Consider the following 26,604-nt stretch of genomic DNA (forward strand, 5'->3'; position numbering starts at 1 on the left):
CAGTTTTGATATCTGCAGACAAAGATTTTTTACTCTTTCCTTTCAAACCTGGATGTTATTATTTTATTTTACCTTTACTTGCCTGTTGCATGGGCTAGAACCTCCAGTACAATGTGAATAGATGTTCTGAAAGCAGATGTTGTTGCCTTGCACTCAATCCTACCAGTAACATATTCACGCTTTCATTATTAAGTATGTTTCCCCTTGTAGTTTTTTTGTAGATGACCTTTCTTAGGTTGAAAATGCTCCCTTCTTTTTCCAGTTTACTAAGTTTTTATCAGAAATGGATGTTGGATTTTGTCACATGGTTTTCTCTTTATTGAAAAGATTTTTTAAAAAAATACTAAGGCGAATTACCTTGATTTTTAGTTGCTATATTCAATGACAATTGATTTTTATTTTTAAATTTTTAGTTAAAGTTTTTACATCCCAGTATAATTAAGTACAGTGTTACTCAGGTGTACAACATAGTGACTCAGCAGTTCTGTACATTACTCAGTGCTCATCATGATACGTGTACTCTGAATATCCTTCATGTATTTCATCTGTCCTACCACCTGCCTCCCATTTGTTAACCACCAGTTTGTTCTCTATACTTGTCCCTTGTTTTGGTCTTTTTATCTTTGTTTTGTTTCTTAAATCCACGTGAGAGTGAATCACAAGTTATTTGTCTTTCTGTGACTTATTTCACCTAGCACTGTATTTGGTAGATCTAGCCATATCATTGCATATGGCAAGATTTCGTTTTGTTTTTTTTTTAATGGACCATATTACATTGTTTATATAGACCACATCTTCTTTGTCCATTCACCTATTGGTGGACATTTGGGTTGCTTCCGTAATTTGGCTATTACAAATAATGCTGCAATAAACTCTAGTGTTTTCATATTCTTTGGGGAGGTACACTGTAGTACATTTACTGGATCATATAGTATTTCTGTTTTTAATTTTTTGAGGAACCTCCACATTGTTTTCTGCAGTGGCTCCACAAGTTTGCATTCCTACTAAACAGTGCATGAAGGTTTCTTTTTCTCCACATCCTCGCCAGCACTTGTTTTTTTTATGTTTCTGATTTTTGCCATTCTGACAGGTGTCAGACAAAATCTCAGTGGTTTTGATTTGCATTTCCCTGATGATGAGTGAGAATCTTTTCATGTGTCTGTTGTTCATCTGTATGTGCTCTTCATACTCTGTTCATCTCATCAGCCTACTTTTTCATTGGAGTATTTGTTTTTTTCTGGTGTTAATATGTGTAAGTTCTTTGTGTATTTTAGATACTAATCCCTTACTGGATATATCATTTGCAAATATCTTCTCCCATGCAGTAGGTTTTTTAGTTCTGTTGACTATTTCCTTTGCTGTAGAGAAGTTTTTTAATTTTGCCATAGTCTCACCAGTTTAGTTTTGCTTCTGTTTCCCTTGCTTTAGGAGACATATCTTGAAAATTGTTCTATTGCCAGTGTGAGAGAAATCACTGCCTGTGCTCTTTTCTAAGATTTTCATTGTTTCAGGTCTCACATTTAGGTCCTTAATCCATTTTGAGTTTATTTTTGTGTATGATGTAAGAAAGTGGTCCAGTTCCATTCTTTTTCAAGTAGCTATCCAGTTTTCCCAACATCATTTGTTGAAGAGACTATCTTTTTCCCATTGCATGTTCCTACCTCCTTCGTCAGAGATTAATTGACCATATAACTGTGGGTTTATTTCTGGGCTTTCTGTTCTGTTCCATTGATCTATGTGTCTGTTTTTGTGCCAGTACCATACTGTTATTGGTAACTGTGGCTTTGGTATATCTTGAAATCTGGAATTGTGTTAGCTCCAGTTTTGTTCTTTGTCAAGATTGCTTTGGCTATTCGGGATCTTTTTTGTTTCCATATTAATTTTAGGATTATTTGCTCTAGTTCTATGAAAAATACTGTTGATATTTTGATACAGATTGCATTAGCTCTGTAGATTACTTTAGGTAGTATCAACATTTTAACAATATTTGTTCTCTCAGTTCATGAGCATGGAATATCTTCCCATTTGTTTGTGTCATCATCAATTTCTTTTGTCAGTGTTTTATAGTTTTCAGAATACAAGCCTTTCATCTCCTTGGTTAAGTTTATTGCTAGACATTTTACTGTTTTTAGTGCAATTATAAATGGAATTGTTTTCTTAATTTCTCTTTCTGTTACTTCATTATTATTGTATACAAATGGAATAGATGTCTGTATATTGATTTTATATCTTGTGATCTTACTAAATTCACTTATCAATTCTAGTAGTGTTTCGATGGAGTCTTTAGGGTGTGTATATATATATATATATATATATATATATATATATATGGTATCATGTCATCCACAAATAGTGGAAGTTTTACTTCTTCCTTACTGGTTTGGATGCCTGGTATTTATTTTTCTTGTCTGATTGCTGTGGCTAGGGCTTCCAGTACTATGCTGAATAAAAGTAGTGAGTATGGACATCTTTGTCCTGTGCCTGTTGTTGGGGAAAAGCTTTCTGTTTTTCAATACCGAGATAGCGTTAGATGTGAATTTCTCATTTAAGGCCTTTATTATGTTGATGTATGTTCTCTCTAAACCTATTTTGCTGAGGGTTTTTATTAGGAAGGGGTGTTGTATTTCATCAGATGCTTTTTCTGCATATATTGAAATGATCATATGGTTTTTATCCTTTCTCTTGCTGATGTGGTATCTCTCTTTGATTTGTGAATAGTAAACCACCTTTGCATCACAGGAATGAATCCCACTTGATCCTGGTAAATCATTTTGTATGATTCATTGTTGGATTCAGTTTGCTAATATTTTGTTGAGGACTTTTTCATCTATGTTCTTCAGTGATACTGGCCTGTAGTTCTCTTTTTTGTAGTGTCTTTATCAGGTTTTGGTATCAGGGTAATACTGGCCTAATAAAATGAATTTGGAAGCTTACCTTCCTCTTTTATTTTTTGAAATAGTTTGAGAAGAACTGGTATTGACTCTTCTTTAAGTGATTGGTATAGAAGTTACCTGTGAAGCTCTCTGATCCTGGACTTAATATTTGTTAGGTTGTTTTTAATTACTGGTTCAATTTCATTAGTGGCAATTAATCTGTTCAAATTTTCTAATTTTTACTGCTTCAGTTTTGGTAGGTTATATGTTTCTAGGAATGTATACATTTCTTCTAGGTGTCCAGTTTGTTGGCGTGTAATGTTTCATAATATTCTCTTACAATCTTTTCTATTTCTGAAGTATTGGTCATTATTTCTCCTCTTTCATTTCAGATTTTGTTCATCTGAGAGTCCTCTCTCTCCTTTGATAAGTCTGGCTAATGGTTGATCAATTTTGTTGATATTTTCAAAGAACCAGATTTGATTTCATTGATCTATTTTTTAAATTTCCATTCTATTTATTTCTTCTCTTAATCTTTATTATTTCCTTCCTTCACTGGTTTTGGTTTTTGTCCATTTTATAGCATTTTTAAATGTATGGTTATGAGGGTTTTTTTGTTCCTTTTTTTGTTTGTTTTAAAGCATTTTTTAAAAAAACTTTATGTGAGAGAGAGAGAGAGAGAGAGCGTGCGCGCACAGGACCAAAGGGAGGGGCAGAGGGAGAGGGAAAAGCAGACTCCCCACTGAGCAAGGAGTCCGATGTGCGACTTGATCGCAGGACCCTGGCATCATGACTAGAGCTGAAGGCAGACAGTTAACTGACTGAGCCACCCAGGCGCCCAGATTATATTTTTTTTTATTTGAGATTTTTCTTCTTTTTGAGGTAGGCCTGTATGCTTTATAAGCTCTATAAGCTTCCCTCTAGAACAGCTTTTGTTGCATTCGAAAGATTTTGGACCTTTGTGTTTTCATTTTCACTTGTCTCCATATAGATTTTTATTTCTTCTTTGATTTCTTGGTATTCGTTGTTTATAGTAGCATGTTATTTAATCTCCATGTATTGGTGTTCTTTCCAGATTTTTTTCTTGTGGTTGATTAATTTCATGTTACTGTGGTTGGAAAAGATGCATGATATGACTTTAATATTTGAATTTATTGAGACTTGTTTTGTGGCAGTATGTGATCTATTCTGGAGAATGTTTCTTGTGCACTTGAAAAGAATGTGTATTCTGCTGTTTTGTGATGGGATGTTCTGAATATATCTGTTAGATCTGTCCGTTCCAATGTGGCATTCAAAGCTACTGTTTTCTTTGGTTTTTCTCTTTGGATAGTATATCTGTTGATGTAAGCGGGGTGTTAAGGTCCCCAAGTATTATTGTATTACTGTCAATTACTTACTTTATATTTGTTAATAACTGCTTTATGTACTTGGGTGCTTCCATGTTGGGTGCATAACTATTTACAATTGTTGAATCTTCTTGTTGGCTTTTCCCCTTGATGATTAGGTAGCATCCTTCTTTGTCCCTTGTTACAGTCTTTGTTTTAAAGTCTATTTGTTTGACATACGTAACTGTTGCTACCCTGGTTTTCTTTTCACTTCCATTTGCATGATAAATGCTTTTCCATCCTTTCATTTTCATTCTGCATATGTCTTTAGGTTTGAAATGCTTCTATTATAGGCAGCATATGGATGGTTCTTGCTTTTTTATCCATTCTGTTGCCCTAGAGTGTCTTTTGATTGGAGCATCTAGTCCACTTACTTGCAAAGTAATTAATAGGTATGTATTTATCACCATTTTGTTACTTGTTTTATGGTTGTCTTTGAATTCTCTATTCCTTTCTTTTCTTGCTCTTTTCTCTCATGGTTTGCTGACTTTCTTTAATGATATACTTGGAATACTTTCTCTTTATTTTTTGCCTACCTGTTACAAGTGTTTGATCTGTGGCTACCGTTAGGTTTATATATAACATCTTATTCCTATAACAGTCTATATTAGGTTGATAGTCTCTTAAGTTTGAACCCATTTTTTTAACCTTTTTTAAAAGCACTAAATGTTTACTCCTCTCCTCCCCCCATTTTAAGTATGTGGTATCATACTTTCTTTCTTTTACATTGTGAATCACTTGACTTATTTTTATAGATATACTTAATTTTACTATTTTTTGTGTTTCTCTTACTCTTCCTTATGGTCTTTCCTTCGCACTGAAAGAGTTCCCTTTAACATTTCTTTGTAAGGCCGTGTTACTGGTGATGAAATCATTTAATTTTTGTTTGGGAAATTCTCTCTCCTTATATTCTGAATGGTAGTCTTGCTGGATGGCATATGCTTTAATTGCAAGGTTTTTTTCTTTCAGCATTTTGAATTTATCATGCCACTCTGTGGTCTGCAAAGTGTCCGCTGAAAAATCAGCTGATAGCTTTATCAGCTTACCCTCGTATTTAACTGTTTTCTTTTCTCTTGCTGCTTTTAAGATTTTCTCCATTTACATTACTGAGTGTCTTGGTGTGGACCTCCTTGGGTTGATTATGTTGGGGGCTCTCTGTACCTTCTGGATCTGGATATCTGTTTCCTTCCCCAGATTCAGTAAGTTTTCAGCTATTATTTCTTAAAATAGATTTTTGCCTCTTTTTCTTTCCCTTTTCTTCTGGGGTCCCTGTAATGCATATATTATTGTGCTTGACCATTTCAGTGAATTCCCTTAACCTATTTTCATTTTATTATTTTATTTTATTTTTTTAAGATTTTATTTATTTATTTGACAGAGATCACAAGTAGGCAGAGAGGCAGGCAGAGAGAGAGGGGGAAGCAGGCTTCCTGCTGAGCAGGGAGCCCGATGCAGGGCTTGATCCCAGGACCCTGGGATCATGACCTGAGCTGAAGGCAGAGGCTTAACCCACTGAGCCACCCAGGCGCCTCCTAGTCTCATTTTATATTATTCTTTTTCTCTCTCCTGTTCAGCTTGATTGCTTTCCATTGCTCTGTCCTCCAGATCACTGATCTGTTCTTCCTCTGGTCTACTATTTATTCCCTTTAATATATTTTTAATTTCAGTTACTGAGTTATTCATCTCTAGTTCTTTTTAATGCTTTCTGTCACCTTCTTTAGGGTTTGCCTGAGACCCTCCTCTCTTTCCTCAAGTCCAGTGAGTATCTTTATGGCCATCACTTTAAATTCTCTATCAGACATATTATCTCCATTTTATTTAGCTCTCTTGCGATTATCATGTTTTTTCATTTGAGCTATTCCTCTGTCTGCTCATTTTGTCTAATAGTCTGTGTCTGTTTCTATGTGTTAGGAAAGTCAGCTATGTCTCCTGATCTTGAAAGTAGTGGCATTATGAAGAAGAGATGCTGTAGTGCCCTGCAGTGCAATGTCCCCTCTTACCCAGAATGTGGCACTTCAGGGCTGTGTCCTGTGTGTGTTGTATATGCCCTGCTGTGTGGCTGAGCTGCATTTGCCTTCAGTTCAGTTGTCTACGGTGACTCTCTGCCTTTTGTGGGTAGGGTTTAGTCCGTGTGTTGTTAGTGGGTCAATCTGGGGGCCACCTTGAAGTTAAGTTGGTTCATACTGGGGTTTTGCCAGAGCTGTAGTCACACCGTATTGTAGGGCACTCTCCCTATTTTGTCCCTCAGGAAGTTTTTGTTGGTGGGGGCCCACATTCAGATCAGTTGTCTGCCCCGGCCCACTTGTGAGGCTGTAGTCAAACTGGTGTCTGTGCTTACTTCCCCTCTCCCGGTCATACTCAGTCCCTTTGAAGTGATGCTGGCTCCTGTAGGGTCTCCTTGCACAATGCCAGGATAGTGACACCACTTTGAATGGACTCCTGTTGCAGGAGAACATGGAAGTGGGTGCACGGTGATAAGTAAGGTTTGCTCAGATCTGCTCTGGGAGGAGCCCTGATCTGCTCTGGAGAACTCTTAAGGGCGGGCTCCTGTTCATCTTTATTAGCCTTTGATAGTTTACTCATGTGCATATTCCAGTCAGTACCAAAGTGAAATTTTGACAACGGAGGACACTCTTGAATCTGCAACTCTTGCCTCTCCATGTGCCTCGCTCCACAGTGTGCTGTGAGTTTAAGAAACATTGGCTTCCCCCAAATTCTCCTATCTGACTCCAGCAGACTGGGCTCTGTTTAACTTCTCTTTTTCTCCTACACCAGAGTCTAGAAACTTGAGGCAGCAAACTGGGGTAATCTGAGGACTTATCTTTGTGGTTTCTTTTTAATTTTTTTCTCTCTTTTCTGTGGTGCCTGCTGCCCAATTTCTGAAAACCATTGTTTAACGTGGGTTCTTTTCCCTCTGTGTTTTCGTTGTCTATGTTGGGAAGGTTTATCTGGTCTCTGTTATTCCCTCATGGCTGAAAGCAGAAATTCTTCTCTTTCATTTTTGATCTGCAGTTAATGATTTTAAAAGATGACTGTTAGGCTACTTTCCTCTATTGTTGATTTATTTTTTATTTTTTAAATAGTTACACATTAATTTTAAATTTCTTATAGGTACTATTTATAGAAACTTAAATGTATTTCTATTGCTTCAAATAGAGCAAACAGTTTATCTAGACATAGAGTGTAGTTAGGATTACCCATTCATCAGTTCTTAGTTCTTAGCACGTTTTCCGTTTTGGTATGATTTTTTTTAAAATAAGATTTTACTAAGATATTATAATACAAAATTGTTTTTATTAACCAGTTTGTTTTTATCCATCTCAAAGGTAAATATCACTGTTTGGAAGTTTATCTAATAATATATATTAATCAAAGTGATGTTACCCTTTGCATCATTTTTATATGCTCTTCATGTGATGGATGAGATATTCTCCAAAGTGCGTGGAGAATATCTCATCTTATGAGCAGCATACAACAGTGAAGTAAAAGGCACTCATTTCCCAGCCTGTGGCCTTTTTTCAAATTTTGTCATACAGACATTTCAAATTTTGATACAGTATTTTTTCCCATGAATTCTTCTATTTTTTTTCTGAATAAGTTAATATCAAGATCAAGAACATATTACTTTACTTCCTTCTAGGATTTGTAAAGTTTTTGTTTTGACACACCTTTTCTTTTGTTTTTTTAAAGATTTATTTATTTATTTAATTGACAGACAGAGATCACATGGAGGCAGAGAGGCAGGCAGAGAGAGAGGAGGAAGCAGGCTCCCTGCTGAGCAGAGAGCCCGATGTGGGGCTCGATCCCAGGACCCTGAGATCATGACCTAAGCCGAAGGCAGAGGCTTTAACCCACTGAGCCACCCAGGCGCCCCTGACATACCTTTTCTATAGAAGTGGTGACCTTCCTTGTATTTTTTAGGATAAATAATAGCGTGTTTATTTCTTTTCCTATTTATATAAATAAGCAAATAAATATTGCCTGCTAGTTTCTTTGTTGGGATATTTTGATGAGATTTTTTAAAAATATCTTTAGATTCTTAGATTAATGGTACTAAATATGATTTGTTTTTCTTTCTCAGATTAAAAATCATTTTTCAATCCCACTTTGTGTTTATGAAGGGAACACTTTATTGGGAACGGCTTCACCTGGAAGTGAATTCAACCTACCATTAACATCTTACCGGTGATTTTTTATTTCTTTATCTTTTTATTTGCTCTAAAGTGTCTTATGGAATTTTTAGTTATGATTTTGTAGGGGTATTTGTCTCTAAGTGATCAAAGTTAAATCAAATCTGTTTTGTTAATAACTTGTCTAACTTAAGTTTCAGGGTGCCTAGAAGGTTTTTTTTTTTTTTTAAGAAGTATTTAATGTATTTAATTTATACTATATAAATTTCTTGTGTTTTACTAGTAAATACAATTATTACATGCTTATTGTATAGCTGCCATAGCTAAAATCATTTACATATGATTTTTAGAAAATGTTCAGTTGAGCATGATTGGTAGCTTCTGGATTTATATACAGCTATTATGAAGTGATTTTTACCTTTCAAATGTTTTGCAATGGAATTTTTAAAAATCCCTTTCGAAAACATTTTTTCTTATTATCTACATATTAATTGTTCAATGATAGAATTATACTGTAAATTGTGACATATATATATCAATCTTCTAAAAATTAAACTGGATATAAAATCTTATATGTAAAATTCTTATAATATGCTAACGATGGGCTAGTCCTAAAATTATAGGATTAATATCATAACAAACAAGTATTCTGGATATTTAATCAGGTTTGAAAATAATATCTTTCAGGGATAGTGAACTCTGTTGGAAAATACTGTCTTCCTGAAAATAAGCATTATAGTTTGTCTAAGTACCATTTCAGAACACACACTAGCCCTGGCCCAGACCTGTGCTGCAGAAGGACAGAGGCAGGACCGCACGCTGTGCTGAAATCCCTCTGCCTCTCTTCTGATCCTTGTCCAGAGTTCCAGATTAGCTCTCTGATGCTTACAGAGCAGCCTAGCAGTTACAGGCACATATTTTCAGTTAGTAGACCTGCTAGTTCTAGTGAGTACTTGATTACTTATACCTTCTAACCCTCAGTTGAAATCTCCTGTGGGAAAGAATATTATTGTTGCGAGAACAACAATGTAGTTGTTTACAACATCTGACCTTATTCTAGGAAGGATTTTTGGTGGGTTACAAGACTAGATTCAAGGTGGCATATAGTTATGGACATTGGGGAGGGTATGTGATACGGTGAGTGCTGTGAAGTGTGTTAAGCCTGACGATGCACAGATTAATAAAAAAATAAAATAAAAGATAGCATGTAGGATATGTTTCAAAACTTCTGTGAAGAAGTGTATACTTATTTCATCCATGAATGAGAAAACTTAGTGGCATTTCACTTTATTTTTAATAAATTATTGCTATATATTTTGTGACTCTGTCCATAGAAAAGAAAACATAGGAGTATCTTTATACTTTCTTGTTCAAGGCTAAATATTAATTTGTCAAATGGAAATTAATGAATCTTAATTAGAATTATTAGTGATGAACCAGTTTGTATCTCACATTAGATGTGTTTCTAATCCAATTCTTAGATATAGGTATGCTTACATAATGACTACCTTTCCCTGGAGAACTTAAATAGATTAATCTTTGAATTTAATTCATTTAACAGATATTTGTCATGTGTTCTGCTGTGTATAAGGCTCTACTGTGGGATGCCAAGATGAACTGGGCGTGGCTGTGACTTTGAGAGATTGATACATTATGTAAATACAGAAGGAAGAAAACTATGGGGTTGTAGGGAGAGGGTGTTACAGAAAATCACAAAAAACAAAGCAGGTGTTAATGATTGACTCCTGGGTGAGAGACATGAATGAAAGGTCAAACATAATAATATGCGGATTAGCCGGGAAAGGCAATCTTAAGTGGAAGGAATTGCATGAAGGTAAGGAGGTCTGAAAGCACAGGGTTTGTATGTGTCTGTAAAGAATAGTTGCAGGATAGGGCGCCTGGATGGCTCAGTGGGTTGGGCCTCTGTCTTCTGCTCCGGTCGTGGTTTGGGGGTCCTGGGATGGAGCCGCATCCGGCTCTCTCCTCAGCGGGGAACCTGCTTCCGCCTCTCTCTCTGCCTGCCTCTCTGCCTACTTGTGATTTCTCTCTGTCGAATGAGTGAATAAAATCTTTAAAAAAAAAAGAATAGTTGCAGGATGATCAGAGTACAGTATGCATCTTGTAACAGAACATTTGATACATAGTTTAAGTTTACATTAAGGTATTGCTCCCTCAGTTTCTCGCCCCTTTGATGTCAGTTTTACCTTTATCTTATGTATCGTTTTTTTTTCTTTCTTCTCTCAGAATGTTTGGTGTCCTTCTGTTTCATGACCTTTCGTTGTAAAAGCTCTTCTCATTGAGAACCTCTTGTGTTTTCTTCCTATCCATTTCTTAAACTTTCCCTTAACCTGGCATATTTCTCTAATTCAGGTGTTCTCTTCAGAATAAAGCTTTTTGGCAAAATTGTCGCCTCTGCAGAAAGCTCTGAAGCTGTCTGGAAAGACTTCACCACACTCTCTTACCTTCAGTCTGCTGTGTACATATGTTTTTTGGTACCTGTCACAATGCGGTAGTTCTCTTTTAACATTATATCCCCCACCTGATTGGGATCTCTGTAATACAGAGTAAAGAAGAATTTACTCATTTGTTCATTTCCAGTTTTACCTTCTTGTTGGAAATAATGGGTCCAATAAAGGTTTTGATAATCTGGATGAGTTTATTGACATTGGTCTAATTTGGAGAAAATTAAGTTTTTTTGTGGTTCTGTTTTATTTCATTTTTATTAACCTATAATGTATTATTTGTTTCAGGCGTACAGGTCTGTGATTCATCAGGCTTACACAATTCACAGCACTCAGCATAGCACATACCGTCCCCGATGTCCGTCACCCAGCCACCCTATCCCTTCCACTCCTCTCCCCTCCAGCCATCCCTGTTTGTTTCCTGAGGAAAATTAAGTTTTTAAGTATTAGAAGAATGGAAAAGAGAATGAAAATTACAGAGAAAATGTAAAAACAAAATAGGTTAAATTGGATAACTGATTTGACAGATGATTAGATTTATGTATATGTCAAGGGAGATGGAAAAGTCAAATATTTTTTCTTAGTGCAGAGTGCTAGTAGTTGGAAGTTCCTGAAAAGGGGCACACAGAGAAATGGGTATGGACTGTTTAGAGTTCAATCTAGCGAATTTAAGTCACTGTCAGACATCATTATAGCAGTGTGTAATGGATATTTAAGATTTTAGGACTAGAGCTTAGGACAAAATCTGGGCTGGAGGTAGTATGGACAGTTGTTGATTTGTAAGGGATAGTGTCACAATCGTAGATGAATGGTTTTACAAGTATAAATATACTTGAGTGTTTATATTTGGACAAGTTATGTTTGAAAAATGATTAAACCTAAAATATAATTGAAATGTAAGCAGAGTGTGATATTTAAATATAAGAATTAATCATACATGATTTTATCACTATCTTCTTGCAACCACCTCTGCAACTGTGCCCAGTGTTTCAGCAATTAAATATCTATTAAAAGCTTTTGTTTGATTAACATTGAAAAGCTGGTGATGTTTTTTTTTTTAATGGAAATGTGTTTTTAGTTTATGAATTCAGTCATGACATGTATTTCCTATGAGGACCACATATTCAGGAAAGCCAACATTTTTAAGTTAAATGTGCAAATTAAAAGGTATTTGTATGTTTGCTTTGCATATATGATCTATAAAATTACATATTTTCTGTAGGAGACCAGTTATTATCTTATAAACTTTAAAGATAGTAAGTTTGTAAGAAAAATATTCTCCTCTTAAGAGCCAAATAACTTGATTAGTTTACAGAAAGTTAAGGGATGACAATGTCTATTTACCGGTCTTTCTTTGCTATTTCCAAAAAGAATATGAAACTATAAAAAATTTATTACAGGGGCGCCTGGGTGGTTCAGTGGGTTAAAGCCTCTGCCTTCGGCTCAGTTCGTGATCCCAGGGTTCTGGGATCGAGCCCCGCATCGGGCTCTCTGCTCAGCAGGGAGCCTGCTTCCCTTCCTCTCTCTCTGCCTGCCTCTCTGCCTACTTGTGATGTCTGTCAAATAAATAAATAAAATATTTTAAAAAAAATTTATTACAAGTGCAGGGAGTGATATAATTTCATTGTTCCAAAGTAGTAATCACCTAATTTATGTTTTCTTTTAAAGGATTATAAAGCATATTGTTTCATCCTTTATACAGATCACCCCTTTCTCTGAAGCCAGAAGATGAGGACTATCAAGGGTGTGAAAGAATTGACTTTGAAGAAATTATAAAAAATGATGGCACTTTTCTAAAGAAGAAATGTAGATCTAAAAACGCTGCTAAGAAACCATTTATCATTCATGTTGTCCCAGAAAAAGATGATTTGGCTTCTCTGTCAGTGTATTCAGAAGATGGCTGGGACTTACCATACATAATGCATTTGTGGCCACCTATCCTGCTCCGAAACCTTCTTCCTTATAAAATTGCTTATTATATAGAGGTATTCTAGAATTTTTTAATGCCTTCCTGTCTTTGATTTTGTAGCTTTAGTTATTTAAAATTATGAACAATGAAACAGTGTTTTAATGTTCTCATAAAAATGATAGTACTGGTGAATGGGTGGTCTAGATGTTTTTCACATGGAAAAAAAAGTTTCCATCATTATAAAAAAAAAGTGGTTTTTAAAAATATATTTTTTCCACTGATTTACCATAGAAATTGGGTTACTAAATTGAATAGAAATTACATGCACAAAGGTGATATGCCATTTTTAAATCATTTATGAAAATGATATATATTTTTGTGGGAAAATTTAGAAAATAGAGCTAATAAAAATTGCCTATAATTACATCATCTGAAAGTTGAATGTTCAGATGAAGATAGCATCTCAGGTTTAGAATACAGGTGTACCTCACTTCATCACACTTCTCAGAGAAACTCTGTGCTTTACAAATTTAGGATTTGTGGTAACCCTGTGTCAAACAAGTCTGCCAGGACCGTTTTTCCAACAGTATTTCCTCACTTCATGTTTTTGTATCATATTTTGGTAATTTTCACAATATTTCAAATATTTCATTCTTAATGGTTATGATTTGTGATCAGTGATATGACTTGGTAAATCTCAGATGATGGTTAACATTATTAGCAATAAAGTATTGAGGTATATACATTGATTTCTAGACATAATGCTATTGCATACTTACTGGACTACAGTGTAGTGTAAACATGACTTATGTGCTTTGGAAAACCAAGAAATTTATTTGACTTGTTTTATTGCAATATTTTGTTTATTGTGGTCTGGAACCAAACCCTCAGTATCTCTGCGGTAGGCCTGTATATATCTTTAAAATCCTTTGTGTGCTTGTACATCTCATTTGTTATATATTTAAAAGATGGACACTAACTTCTGCAGCAAATATGTGAATTAGTCTTAATATTCAAATAATAGACTTAGCTAGGAAAAAAAAACCTACATTATATTATTCTCTTGCTAGTTTTTGTCTGATAAATTGAGAGGGAGTTAACATATCTATGGTTTAAGGTTATCAATTTTCCATATGGTTGGCAGGTACCATAGTGGTTAACAATTTGTACCTCGCTATCAGATAGATTTGAGATTGAATCCTAGCTCTCTCATTTTATTAGCTTTATGTCTTTAAGCAAGTTGTATTATCTTTTTAAGTCGTTTGTCCTAATCTATAAAATAGGAATAGTAATAAAAGCTGCATGGTTGGAATATGGGGGAAATAAAATTGGATAATACATGTGAAGGACTTTGCATAGTGGCTCCCAGGCACATGGTTGCCAATTATTTCCTCTTTCACATCACCACCAACAACTACTATTCTTATTTTGTGAAATATTAATTAGCATGTCAGGCATCAATAATTTATATAATTTTTGCTTTAAGTAATTTAAAATCTTAAAAGATTCCTGTGTTCTAACAACGAGAAGGAATCAAGTTAGAGATGATGGAAAAACTGGTGATGTACTGTCTGTGTCCCATTCGTATCGAACTTTTAATTTGATCCTTTTAGAGGTCACATTTTGTTTGCTAGTTTCCAAAGGATATGATAAACTTTTAGGAATACAATTTAGTTGTGGTAGGGAGAGGAGATTATAAGGGACAAGAGCAATTAGGAGACTCTTAAAGAGAGAGGTCACAGTGACATGAACTAATAAGGATACAGTTGTGAGACATACAGAAGATACAGTATAGACAGTGATGGAAATGGGTGATGAGGCATTGTTAAAAGCAAGAATGGAAAATAGGAGGGATTGCTTATTTTGGGTTACTGTCATTTTTTTCATTTTGTAGTTTTCAAAACTAAAATCACTAATGGATAACATTTTTTAAATGTTTTACTAATGACAATGTTTTATAATGTTGATTAGTTCCAGCATAATTTTACTTTGTATTATTTAATTTTATTCTCACAGTAGTCCTTTGAAGTAGATCATTTATACCATTTTATAAATACGATAATTCAAATCTCAATTTGTAGAAGTCTATACAGTTGGCAGAGTTAGAACTCAAATACAAGTCTTCTGACTTGTTTTAACAGAGGTGTTTCAAAAGCATGTGTATGACCTTTGGAGTAATTAAATAGAATTTTGGGGCCTATTATTCTGACATGTTTAACATTTTCCCATATTTTTTTTATTACAGGGGATCGAACATAAAGTTTATACTCTAAATGAAGGACATTCAGCCCATATTTGTACTGTGCAGTTGGAAAAAGCCAAACTACATTTAAAATTACTTGACTATCTTAATCATGATTGGAAAAGTGAATATTATATAAAACCTAACCAGCAAGATATTAGTTTCATCAATTTTACCTGTGTTACGGAAATAGAAAAGACTGATTTAGATATTGCTATCCATGTGACTTATAATACCGGTCAGACAGTCGTGGCATTTCATAGTCCTTACTGGATGGTCAATAAAACCAGTCGGATGTTACAGTATAAGGCAGATGGAATTCACCGAAAGCATCCACCTAATTATAAGAAGCCAGTTCTGTTTTCTTTTCAACCAAAGCACTTTTTTAATAATAATAAGGTATGTAAGTTTTTAAAAAAACTCATTCTCCTTTAGCTTCTTTTCACTCCTTTTAGTTTTTAGAGTTTTGAAAAATATTACAGAACAGGTAGAAATAACATTTAAATATTTGAGGTTAAAAAGATTAGAATTTAGGGACACCTGGGTGACTCAGTTGGTTGGGCATCTGCTTTCGGCTCAGGTCATGATCCCAGGGTCCTGGGATTGGGTTCCGTGTCGGGCTCCTTGCTGAGTGGGGAGCCTGCTTCTCCCTCTGCCTGCTGTTCCCCCTGCTTGAGCTCTGTCTCTCTCTCTCTCTTTCTCTCTCTCTGAGACAAATAAGTATATAAAATATTAAAAAAAAAAGATTAGAATTTAGTATGGGAAAATGTTTAGTGCATTAATATAATATTTATACAAAAAAGCAAAAAACTTACCAGTTGAGGTAGGAATTTTTAATGGTATCTAAATTGTAATCTATTTGAAATATTTTTTCCTAGGTTCAGCTTATGGTAACTGATAGTGAATTGTCAGATCAGTTTTCAATTGATACTGTTGGTAGTCATGGAGCTGTTAAATGTAAAGGCCTGAAAATGGACTATCAAGTGAGTTCATTCTCTGCTCATGGAGAAACTTCTATTTTTTTTTTTTGAAACTTCTATTTTAAACTGTGTGTACTTACTACTTAATTTTTATAAGGATGTTGTAATAATGGAACAGTTTTTGAAATGCTAATTTTTTTCCTTTTAGGTTGGTGTCACTATAGACCTCAGCAGTTTTAACATTACCAGAATTGTGACATTTACTCCTTTTTATATGATTGAAAACAAAAGCAAATATCATATATCAGTGGCTGAACAGGGAAATGATAAATGGCTTTCTCTCGATTTGGAGCAGGTGGGTAGATGTATTTCAAAAATGTACCTCTTTAGATTTTCATTTTTCCTTGAAGTTAGACACCTGAAACACTACGTAAATTTTTAATTGCACCCCTCCTCCTCATTTTATTTGTACCGGGCTCTGGATTTAATTGTTAAAAACCCCACCTTGTCATTTAGGAGTGCATTGCTTGATGAGGGAAGTAGATATTTAACAACTAGTAACCAAGCAGCATAAATACAGAAGTAGAAGACTGGATAAGGTATAAAGTCAGTAAAGAGTAGAAAATTATTTACTCTTTCTGCAAAGTTATTAGGAATACCTTTGTGGAATAAGTTAAGCCAGTTATTTTAAAAAGATGGTCGTAACTTAGGAATGAAATTTTGATTCTACATCATCTTTAGCTATTCGACCTCTGGATGAGAATTTTCTAAAAGACTGTCTGAGGTTGATGGAGTATTTCATTTTTGAGGAAATTTTATTCTAAGAATATAAGAGAAGTGCTTGCTGTTTTTGTTCAGTGTTCCTTCTTGCTTTTAAACCATCCTGCTGGGGTTATTATTCTTGACATTTAGATGTTTCCTTCAGAGCTCGTTTTGGAGGCAAATGCCATCAGTTTGTGTTTATCTGTAAAAGTTTTTATCGTCTTTCTTTTATGATAATTTCTCTTGCTTTCTCTTCTATTTTTTCTCAACATGTGTAGATTTTACTCCACTGTTTTCTGGTTTCTACTTCAGTTGAAAATTCTCCTGTTCTCCTGTGATTCCGTCATTCCTTTAGAGGTCATTTTTCTTCCTAATTGCCTTCATGATTTTTGTCTTTGACGTTCCATAGTTATACTACTGTTTGTCCACATGTGGATTCTTTCTACATATCCTGCTTGAGATGCTATATTATAATTATATTATAATTATTCATAATTGCTATATAATTATTATCTCTTTAAATACTGTTTTTGCTTCATCCTTCCATTTGTTTCTTCTTGGTCTTTAATCAGACATATTCTAGACCTCCGTATTCTATCTTCCATGGCTCAACTTTTTTTTTTTTTTTACTATTTTCTATCTATATAACTCTCTTTGCTGCATTCTGGATAAATTCTACATGTATATCTTTAATAAATTTTCACTTTTACTCTGTCTAAATTGCTATTTAAGCCTTTAGTTGAGTTATTTGAATAATTGTATTTCTTAATTTCAGAAGTTCCACCTTTTTTTGAAGTCTGCCTGGTCATTCATTAGTGAATATTTGTGTATATTCCTTAGGTGCCTTGTAATACATCTGCTAAGAGAACCACGAGTCCCTGTGCTTGTGTAGTTCATGTTTCATTGCGGGGGAGTGGTTGTGGAAACATTAATATAATCAATTAGCAAAATATATAGTATGTTTAAAGGTGAAAAGTCTAATCAGGGAAATCAAATAAGACAGGTAGGAAGTGTTGAGAATTCTAGCAAGCACAAGGTGGGCTATAATTTTATATAAGGTAGTCAAGGATAGAATTCACTGAGGTCCTATTTGAGCAGACTTGTAGGAAATGTGGGGAAGTAGCAGTTGCCAGGAGCTCATCTGAGTTGCCATGTGTTGGAGTAGCTGATTAGGGCAACAACTCAAAATGAAAGTAACAGTCAAGCCTTTGATCCCTTACTGCCATAGTATAATCAAGAGGCTAAACTGGAGAAAGTGCCAACTCTCCCTGCCCCATTCCTCTTTCCCTATGGAAGAGCATTGATCAGGGTTCAGGTGGTTGAGCACAGACTTGGGGGTTGTGTCACTGTCGAGGGAGCCTTGAATAAGAGACTCTTCCAGTTTATGGACCTAAAGAATGAACAATGACAAGGGGGAAAAGCTAGGAGTAGAAATGTACTAAAGACAGAGGAGAGAAAAAGCATCTTCAAGGTTCTCCCTACCTTCTATTAAAGAGGTCTTGCAGGGAGGTTCCTCTAAGAGGTCTCTGCCATGGGCCATGATAGAAAGGTGTCTGAATGAAGGTATCTCAGGTAGGAATTCAGATATGTGTAAAATGCATGGCTGGAAGTGAGGACTGGGTCCTTGAGACTGCTGTACGCTGAGTGAAGGGGGCAGCTTAGCCCTGTTTGGCCTGCCGGATAAGGCCTTTTAATTGCCTGTGATGTAATGTGATAAGTTTTTAGCTGGGAGCTGCAATCCTCAGCCATGTGACTCTCTGGGGAAAGAGAATTAGAGCCAGAAGAATCAGCCAGGGTAGATGCCCTGAAGTGGAAGAACCTTTGGCATGTTTGTGGGATAGCAAAAGAGGCCAGTATTACTGGAGAGGGGAAAGTAGTAGAGAACAAGGCATGACAAGAGATGCGGTGTGATCATGCAGAACTTGGGAGCCATGGCAAAAATTGTAGATGTAGAACTCTCTGTGTCCAGTTGCTAAGATTACCAACTCGAGCTTTGTTTTACTTAGGTATTTTCTTGGCACGTCTTCTCCCTTACCTAGAGCAGCTCTGTGTCTTGATTCTGTGTCTGTTGCAGATAACGTTCTTGGGCCTTAGCTTTTCAAAAACCTGACTTACAGCCTCTGTCTTTGAACAGTTCATGTTTACATTAGGTGCAACCACAACTGCATAACAACTTATTTTTTATTTTACTTTCTCTGTTTCTTTTTGTTTTCACTTTTGTATTAAGATAAATTTTGGGGGCACCTGGGTGGCTCAGTGGGTTAAAGCCTCTGCCTTCAACTCAGTTCGTGATCCCAGGGTCCTGGGATCAAGCCCCGCATCAGGCTCTCTGCTCAGCAGGGAGCCTGCTTCCCTTCCTCTCTCTCTGCCTGCCTCTCTGCCTACTTGTGATCTCTGTCTGTCAAATAAATAAATAAATAAATATATAAATAAATAAGATAAATTTTCTTGTGCTAGTTTAAAATTATTACATTTCAGTTTTGGCTTATAGTGGTCAACCTTGAGATGTGTCCTCGTGATTATTGCCTGTGTTGACAGGTTAAACTTGCTTAGATCTCTGTTTTCCCACTACTAAAGACATGTACATTAGCACTTTCTCTAGTGGCAAGATTTTGAGCACGTAATTCTTTAAAACGATACAGTGTCAATTACGGAACCTAGCATACATTTTTAAACCAAGGCTGCCAGGGAGTAGCAGGCTTGGGAATATCCAGAAAGCATAACATTTTTAGTCTTCTCAGGTCCTCATGGGAAGTCTGGTGCTTCAGTCAGTATTGCTGCTCCGTTGACCTTCCCACCTAAGTTCCTGCTCAGTCACAAGAAGCCCTGAGTGGGGGCATTCTAAGCCTCTTAGAGCCTTAACTGTGTCTCATGTCTAGTTCCATTCGTTACCTGTTAAGGTTGAATAAGGCGGGCTTTAACAAGCTAAGGCGCTTGACTTTAAATAACGTCAGGTTCCTCCTCCATTGCTGCAGGCCATGTCCTGGTGGTGGGTATCACACATGAACAGTTTCAAGTCCGTGAAGTCATCAGTCTGGTTGGGATGTATCACAGTAAGACAGGGTATGCAGAAGAGTTCACAGGCCACACTGCTTCTCCTTTCCTCTTCTCTTAGCTCTTCTCTTTGTTTCTGCTCCTGTTGTCTGGACTTCTCGCTCTCAGTGGGTCGACCGTCTCTCCTTTTACCAGTTTGGATTCCAGATCACTGATGTCCGTGTTCCTTAAGGTTTTGAGCCTATTTCCTACTCGGAACTTCAGATACTTCTCTCACTTTTTTACCTTTATTAGACTTCAAGGACTCTGGATTTGTGCATGACCTGATTCAACATTTGCGTGTACTTTGGCTCTTGTTTAATTACCAAATGATACCCACAGCCCGATTATGATTATTAGGAACTGTATGTACCCTTGTTTTAAACTGATCACTTACTTCTCAGCTCAGCTTTTCCATGCTGATTTGTCAGCCCTTCTCTAGATCTCTGGACCACACTGACATCTCTTTGCCAGCACTCCGCCTACCACGGCTCCTCAACTTCCCACCTGGCACTGCCTGTGCTCATGGTGCCCACAGGTGGTGACCCAGCTCTAAGTTGGCAGCTCACAGCTGTTTAGCCAAGCAACCCAATAACTAGAGCAGTGTTAAAAGACATTTATTTTAAGTCTATCCTGATGGGTTTATTAAAATGATAAAATTTTGATGATGAAAGGAAATTTTTTTTTATAAATAAGTGTATGTAATTTGTGTTTTAGTGTATCCCCTTTTGGCCAGAGGATGCTTCTAATGCTCTTCTTATTCAAGTTGAAAGAAATCAAGGCCCTCCCAAAAAGATACATTTTAACAAGCAAGCAAATTGTATTTTATTGCGTCTGGATAATGAGGTGGGTGATTTTTATGTGTTTGTGTGTGTGTGTGTGTTTATGTGTGTGTATGTTTAGAGAAGCTATTATATACTTAATGGTAATTTTGTTTGTACCTTTGTTTTCCCTTTTACCAAAAAGGAACAAACATTTCTTTTAGTAAAAGGAAAAATTACTAAAAAGGAACAGAGACATAAAACAATTTAATTGTTAAACAGAATGTTACAGTGCCTAGAATACTAGAACATCTGGAATTTGACCCATCTGTATACAGTAGTTGAGATTCATGGTTTCCCAGATACGCAGTAGAAAATCCTGACTTGCTTTCTTAATCATTAAAAAATGTACCAAGTAAGGGGAGGTGAACCATGAGAGACTATGGACTCTGAAAAACAACCTGAGGGTTTTGAAGGGGCGGGGGGTGGGAGGTTGGGGGAGTCAGGTGGTGGGTATTAAGGAGGGCACGTATTGCATGGAGCACTGGGTGTGGTGCAAAAACAATGAATTCTGTTACGATGAAAAGAAATAATAAAATGTACCAAGTTATGAATAGTCTTATTAAATGTTATTAATTAATATTCTTCGGAAAATTATCATGTAAGAGAATAATTTTTCTTTTTTCTCTTTTTTTCATAGCTTGGAGGTATTATAGCAGAAGTTAATTTGGCTGAGCATTCTACAGTTATTACATTTTCAGATTATCATGATGGAGCAGCTCCCTTCCTATTAATAAATCACACTAAGAGTGACATTGTTCAGTACAATCAAAGGTAAGAAGATTATCACAAATACGGTATCCCCCTGATTTTAGTAGAGTCTAGGTGATGGGACATTGACTCTATGATGATTACTTTTTTTAAGATTGTTATTTATTTATTTATTTGATGGAGAGAGGATTGCGCATGAGCAGGAGGAGGAGAGAGGCAGAGGGAGGAGCAGACTTCCTGTGGGTCTCCATCCCAAGACCCTGGGATCATAACCTGAGCCAAAGGCAGGTGCTTAACCTACTGACCCACCCAGGTGCCCCTTTATGATGATTTCTTAAGAATATAACACTGGTAGGGTGCCTGGGTGGTTCAGTCGGTTAAGTGTCTATCTTTGACTCAGGTCATGATCTCAGGATCCTGGGATTCAGCCCCATTTCTGGCCCTGTACTCAGCAGGGAGCATCCCTCTCCCTCTGCTCCTACCCACCCCACTCAACCCCCCCACCCCTGCTTGTGATCGCTCATGTGCATATGCGAGTGTGCTCGCTCTCTCTCAATAAAACCTTTTAAAAAAGTGTGTGTGTGTGTGTGTGTGTATATATATGTATATGTATATGTGTATGTGTGTGTGTGTGTATATATGTATATATATGTACATATATACATATATGTATATATATGTAACACTGATAATGATATTAAAGCCATGTAAAACAATGTCCTTATTTTTTAAAAAAGGTATACTGAAGTATGTAGGGGTAAAACTGACATTAATATTTGTAGTTTACTTTTTAAAAATTGTGATGTAATTGATATAACCTTATATTAGTTTCAGGAATACAACATGATGATAGGATATTTATATATATTGCACGCTGATCACCACAGTTAAGTCTAGTTAACATCCATCACCACACATAGTTACAAAATTTTTTTTAAAGATTTTTATTTATTTATTTGACAGAGAGAGACAGCGAGAGAGGGAACACAAGCAGGGGGAGTAGGAGGGGGAGAGGCAGGCCTCCCGCTGAGCAGGGAGCTCGATGTGGGCTTGATCCCAGGACCCTGGGATCATGACCTGAGCCGAAGGTAGATGCCCAATGACTGAGCCACCCAGGCTCCCCACAACATTTTTTTTTCTTGTGATGAGAATGAAAATTTACTGTTCTTAACTTTCAGATATACAATACAGTATTATTACCTATAGCCACCATGCTGTACATTATATCCCCATGATTTGTTTATTTTATAACTGGAAGTTTTTACCTTTTGACCCCTTCACCCACTTCACACACTACCCCCCCCACCTCCTACCTCTAACAAACACCACTCTCTCTCTCTCTCTTTTTTTTTTTTTTAATTCTATGTGTTAGGATTTTTTCATTGTTTTCTTTTTTTTGTTTTTGGCTTTTTAGATCCCTTTTATAAATACATAGAAATCATACAGTGTCTTTTTCTGTCTGACTTATTTCACTTAGCCCAGAATCAACTACTGCTTCAACTCAGAAAAGTTATATTCTGTTATTTCTTTGGTTTGTATCTTCTCCAATTTTTTTGTTTTTCTGGGAATTATTTTGTGAGTTGATTGAATTTGTTAGATTTATATACCATGTCTTAAGATTTTTTAAAAAGTAATTTAGCTATCTTGTTTTTGCTGGAATAAGACCATACTTAGGAGACAGTTCCCAATTAAATTCTGTCAGATTTAGTATAGATAAAAGTTGGAATAATTTTCTCCCACAATTCATTTTTATTAAAACAAAAGCTCACAAAGCAGTTTCAAAACTGGGGTTGCCTGGGTGGCTCAGTTGGTGAAGCGCCTACTCAGGTCAAGATCCTGGGCTCCTTACTCAGCAGAGAGCCTGCTTCGCCCTCTGCCTGCCGCTCCCGCTGTGTGTGCTCTTTCTCTCTCAAATAAACAAATAAATCTGTAAAACAAAACAAAAAAAGTTTCAAAACATGAAACTCTTCTAACTGGGACAAACGTTCCCTTGAAATATTCTCATTTCTTTAGAAAACCTCTTTTTCATTGTGTAAGGAAAAAAATTTCAATCTAGTCTTAATCAGAACCACCACAAATCTCAATGAGTGGACTCAGAATTAAGTTTTATTTTAGATTCTTTATATATTCATTAGTTTGCACTTAATTTAATGCATATTTTTACTATTTATGATAGTTCCCTCAGTGAAATAGAAGATTCCCTCCCTCCTGGAAAAGCAGTATTTTATACTTGGGCTGATCCAGTGGGCTCTAGAAAGCTGAAGTGGAGATGTGGAAAAAGCCATGGTGAAGTAACACAAAAGGATGTACGTATTGGGTTGAGTATTACTGTGTTCTGAGCATCCTTTTTTTTTTTTTTAAGGTATTCTCTTCCAGCTTTGCTAGTTATAAGGCCTGTTTTATGTCTGTACTTTTAAACAACTGCCAAAGTGTTTTTTTTTTTTTAAAGTTTCAGGAGTAGAATTGAGTGATTAATCACTTCCATGTAATACCCAGTGTTCATCACTACCACTGCCCTTCTTAATCCTCATCACCCATCTCACCATCCCCCTCCAGCAAATCTATTCTCCATAGTTAAGAGTCTGTTTTATGTTTGTCTCTTTTCTTTCCCCCTTATCTTCATTTGTTTTGTTTCTTAAATTCCACATGAGTGAAATCACATGGTATTTGTCGTTCTCTGATTTATTTTGCTAAACTAATATTCTCTAAGCAGCAGAAAGAGAAATCAAGGTATCGATCCCACTTATAATTGCATCAAAAATCATAAGATACTAGGACTAAACCTAACCAAAGAGGTTAAAGAGCTGTACATTTTATCAAAGAAAGTGAAGTTGACACAAAGAAATAGAAAAACATTCCATGCTCATGGATTAGAACCAAATATTGTTTAAAAAAAAAAACAAAACCTGCCAGCGATTTTAAAAGCAGTGTTCAAACTTTAACCAAAAACACTTAAAACCAGAAGGGGCCCTGTCATGGCTACATCCTTATTTGCGTCTGTTACATTATAAAAGGTACACTAGACTTAGCGGGGTGCTTTCAGCATTTGTCTCATAAACAGATACAGTCTGCACTGACAGTCATTTTTAGGTCAATGTGGCTTCTGTGAGGATCATTTAGGGACCCACGAAGGAATTTATTTTTGAGTGGTTTATTATAATGATAAAGATATATATAAACATTTTCCAGTAACATTTTGAGTGACTTTTTGAGAAATTTTTATTAAAGTGTTATTAGTTGGGATGCCTGGTGGCTCAGTCAGTTAAGTGTCTGCCTTCCACTCTGGACATAATCTCAGGGTCCTGGGATGGAGTCCCTCATCAGGCTCTTTGCTCAGCAGAGAACCTGGTTCTCCCTCTGACTGCTGCTCCCTCCCCCTGCTTGTTCTCTCTCTCTCTCTCTGACAAATAAATAAAATCTTAAAAAATACAAGGCTTTCAAAATTCATGTTAATTTGTCCTCTATTATAACGTCTTTTTCTTTTTTACTCCTCATTATTATTTCTTCTTATCAATAGGCCAGTTTTATCTCATTCCCATTTTAAAGGGAGTACTGAATATTAAATCACTAGGTGTGTCTTTATTGAAGTTTTGGTTTTGTTTAATTATCAAATTAAGGTGGTTGACTTCTAGTTTGTAAAAGTACATGTGTCTGTGTATGAATAAAGGAGTGAGTACTGAAATTTTATCAGTTGTTAGGCTTTTAATTTTTTTCTCTGTGGAGATGGTTATGTGATTTTTGGACTTCACCTTATTTGAGAGGGTGATTTGTATGGTTTGTTTTAAGTATCAGACTAGCCTTCTGTTTCTGGAATTGGCTTGCTGATGTTTTCAGACTTTTACCGGTATTTTTGAGAAAGTAATGCCCATACTAGATTTTGCTATTTAAGATTATGCTGACATCTGAAACATGTTTAGAAATGCAGTTTTCGTATTCTCTTGAAGAGTGTATGTAAGATTCATATGCTTTCTTCCTTGAATGTTTGCCAGAATTCACCAGTGAAGCCAGGCCATCTTAGCCTGTGCTTGTTTTTGTAGGGAGATTTTAAATTATGAACTTCTTCTCTGTTATTATGTAGGACAATTCAGTTTCCTATTTCTGCTCATCATTTTAGGAAAAGGTTTTCCAAGAATGTGTCTGTTTCATCAGATTTTCCTAATAAATTCGTAAAAATATTTTTATCATAACCATCTGTTTAGTTTTGATTTATAGTGATTCTCTTTTTCATTTTTGGTGTAAATTATTTGTATTTTCATTCCTTTTTCCTTGATAAGTTTTACTTAGGATTTACCAGTTTAATTCTTACTTTCTATCAGAAAACCATTATTTTGCTCTTTTGATGATCTCTTTTATACATTTGTGTTCATTTTCACCCACTTCTACTCTAATCTATATTATATTCTTTCATCTTTCTTTCCTCGAAATTCTTGAGATAGGGGTGCCTGGGTGGCTCAGTGAGTTAAGGTCGTGATCCTGGGGTCCCTGAATCAAGCCCCACATTGGGCTCTCTGCTCAAGCTGGGAGCTTGCTTCTCCCTCTGCCTGCTCCCCCTGCTTGTGCATGCTCTCCTCTCTCTTTCAAATTAAAAAAAAAATGTTTTTAAAAATCTCTGAAAATATTACTGTCACATAAGCAAAACCAGTAGTAATGATTCTGGGCTATGGTGTGATTTGTTTAAAGTAATGATTCAAGATGGGAAAAAAAAATTAATTCTTGAGATAGGTACTGTGTTAGTCTACTTGGGCTGCCATGACCAAATACCTTAGACTGGGTGGCTTAAGCAACACAAATTTATTTCTCAGAGTTTGAGAGCTGGAAGCCCAAATCAAAGTGCCAGCACGGTCAGGTTCTGGTGAACCTGGTGAGGACTCTTCTTGCTTTGCAGTTGAGCACCCTCTCCCTATGTCCTTAGCAGGATATTCCTCCTGTTGGATCAGAGCCCTAACTGCTCCAAGGCCTTGTGTCCAAAAGAGTCACATTGGCGACTGGGACTTCAACATATGACTTTGGGAGTGTGAGAGGATACAATTGAGTTAATAGCAGATACTGAGATCTGGTTTTCAGGTTCATTATAACATGAATGTGTATGGTACGACGTGCCCCACCCCCCCAATCTCAGGCCCCCAGTGGATACTTGAAACCACCAATAGAGTACTAAGCCCTATATAAACCGTGTTTTTTCCTATGCATACATACCTATGATAAAGTTTAATTTACAAATTAGGCACAGTGAGAGATAAAAACAAAAACTTAATAATAAAATGGAACAATTATTTACTGTAATAAAATCCTATGAGTGTAGTCTCTCAAAATATTTTATATTCACCCTTCTAGTGATGATGTGAGATGGTAAAAT

The 26,604-nt window shown here is 36.0% G+C and overlaps 1 protein-coding gene across 2 annotated transcripts in view; it reads left to right on the plus strand.

Moving 5' to 3' along the window:
- VPS13A (vacuolar protein sorting 13 homolog A) overlaps positions 1-26,604 on the plus strand; it is a 236,683-nt gene that overhangs the window by 163,743 nt on the left and 46,336 nt on the right. For both annotated transcript variants that reach the window (XM_080820523.1, XM_080820524.1), the window contains exons 46-53: positions 8,340-8,443; positions 12,553-12,835; positions 15,005-15,400; positions 15,880-15,984; positions 16,130-16,276; positions 20,434-20,562; positions 21,178-21,311; positions 23,425-23,554. In XM_080820523.1, coding sequence (XP_080676649.1) covers positions 8,340-8,443; positions 12,553-12,835; positions 15,005-15,400; positions 15,880-15,984; positions 16,130-16,276; positions 20,434-20,562; positions 21,178-21,311; positions 23,425-23,554 — 1,428 coding nt within the window. The remainder of the gene's footprint in view (positions 1-8,339; positions 8,444-12,552; positions 12,836-15,004; positions 15,401-15,879; positions 15,985-16,129; positions 16,277-20,433; positions 20,563-21,177; positions 21,312-23,424; positions 23,555-26,604) is intronic.

This window comes from Martes martes (assembly GCF_963455335.1).
Source record: "Martes martes genome assembly, chromosome: 12".
Lineage (NCBI taxonomy): Eukaryota > Metazoa > Chordata > Mammalia > Carnivora > Mustelidae > Martes > Martes martes.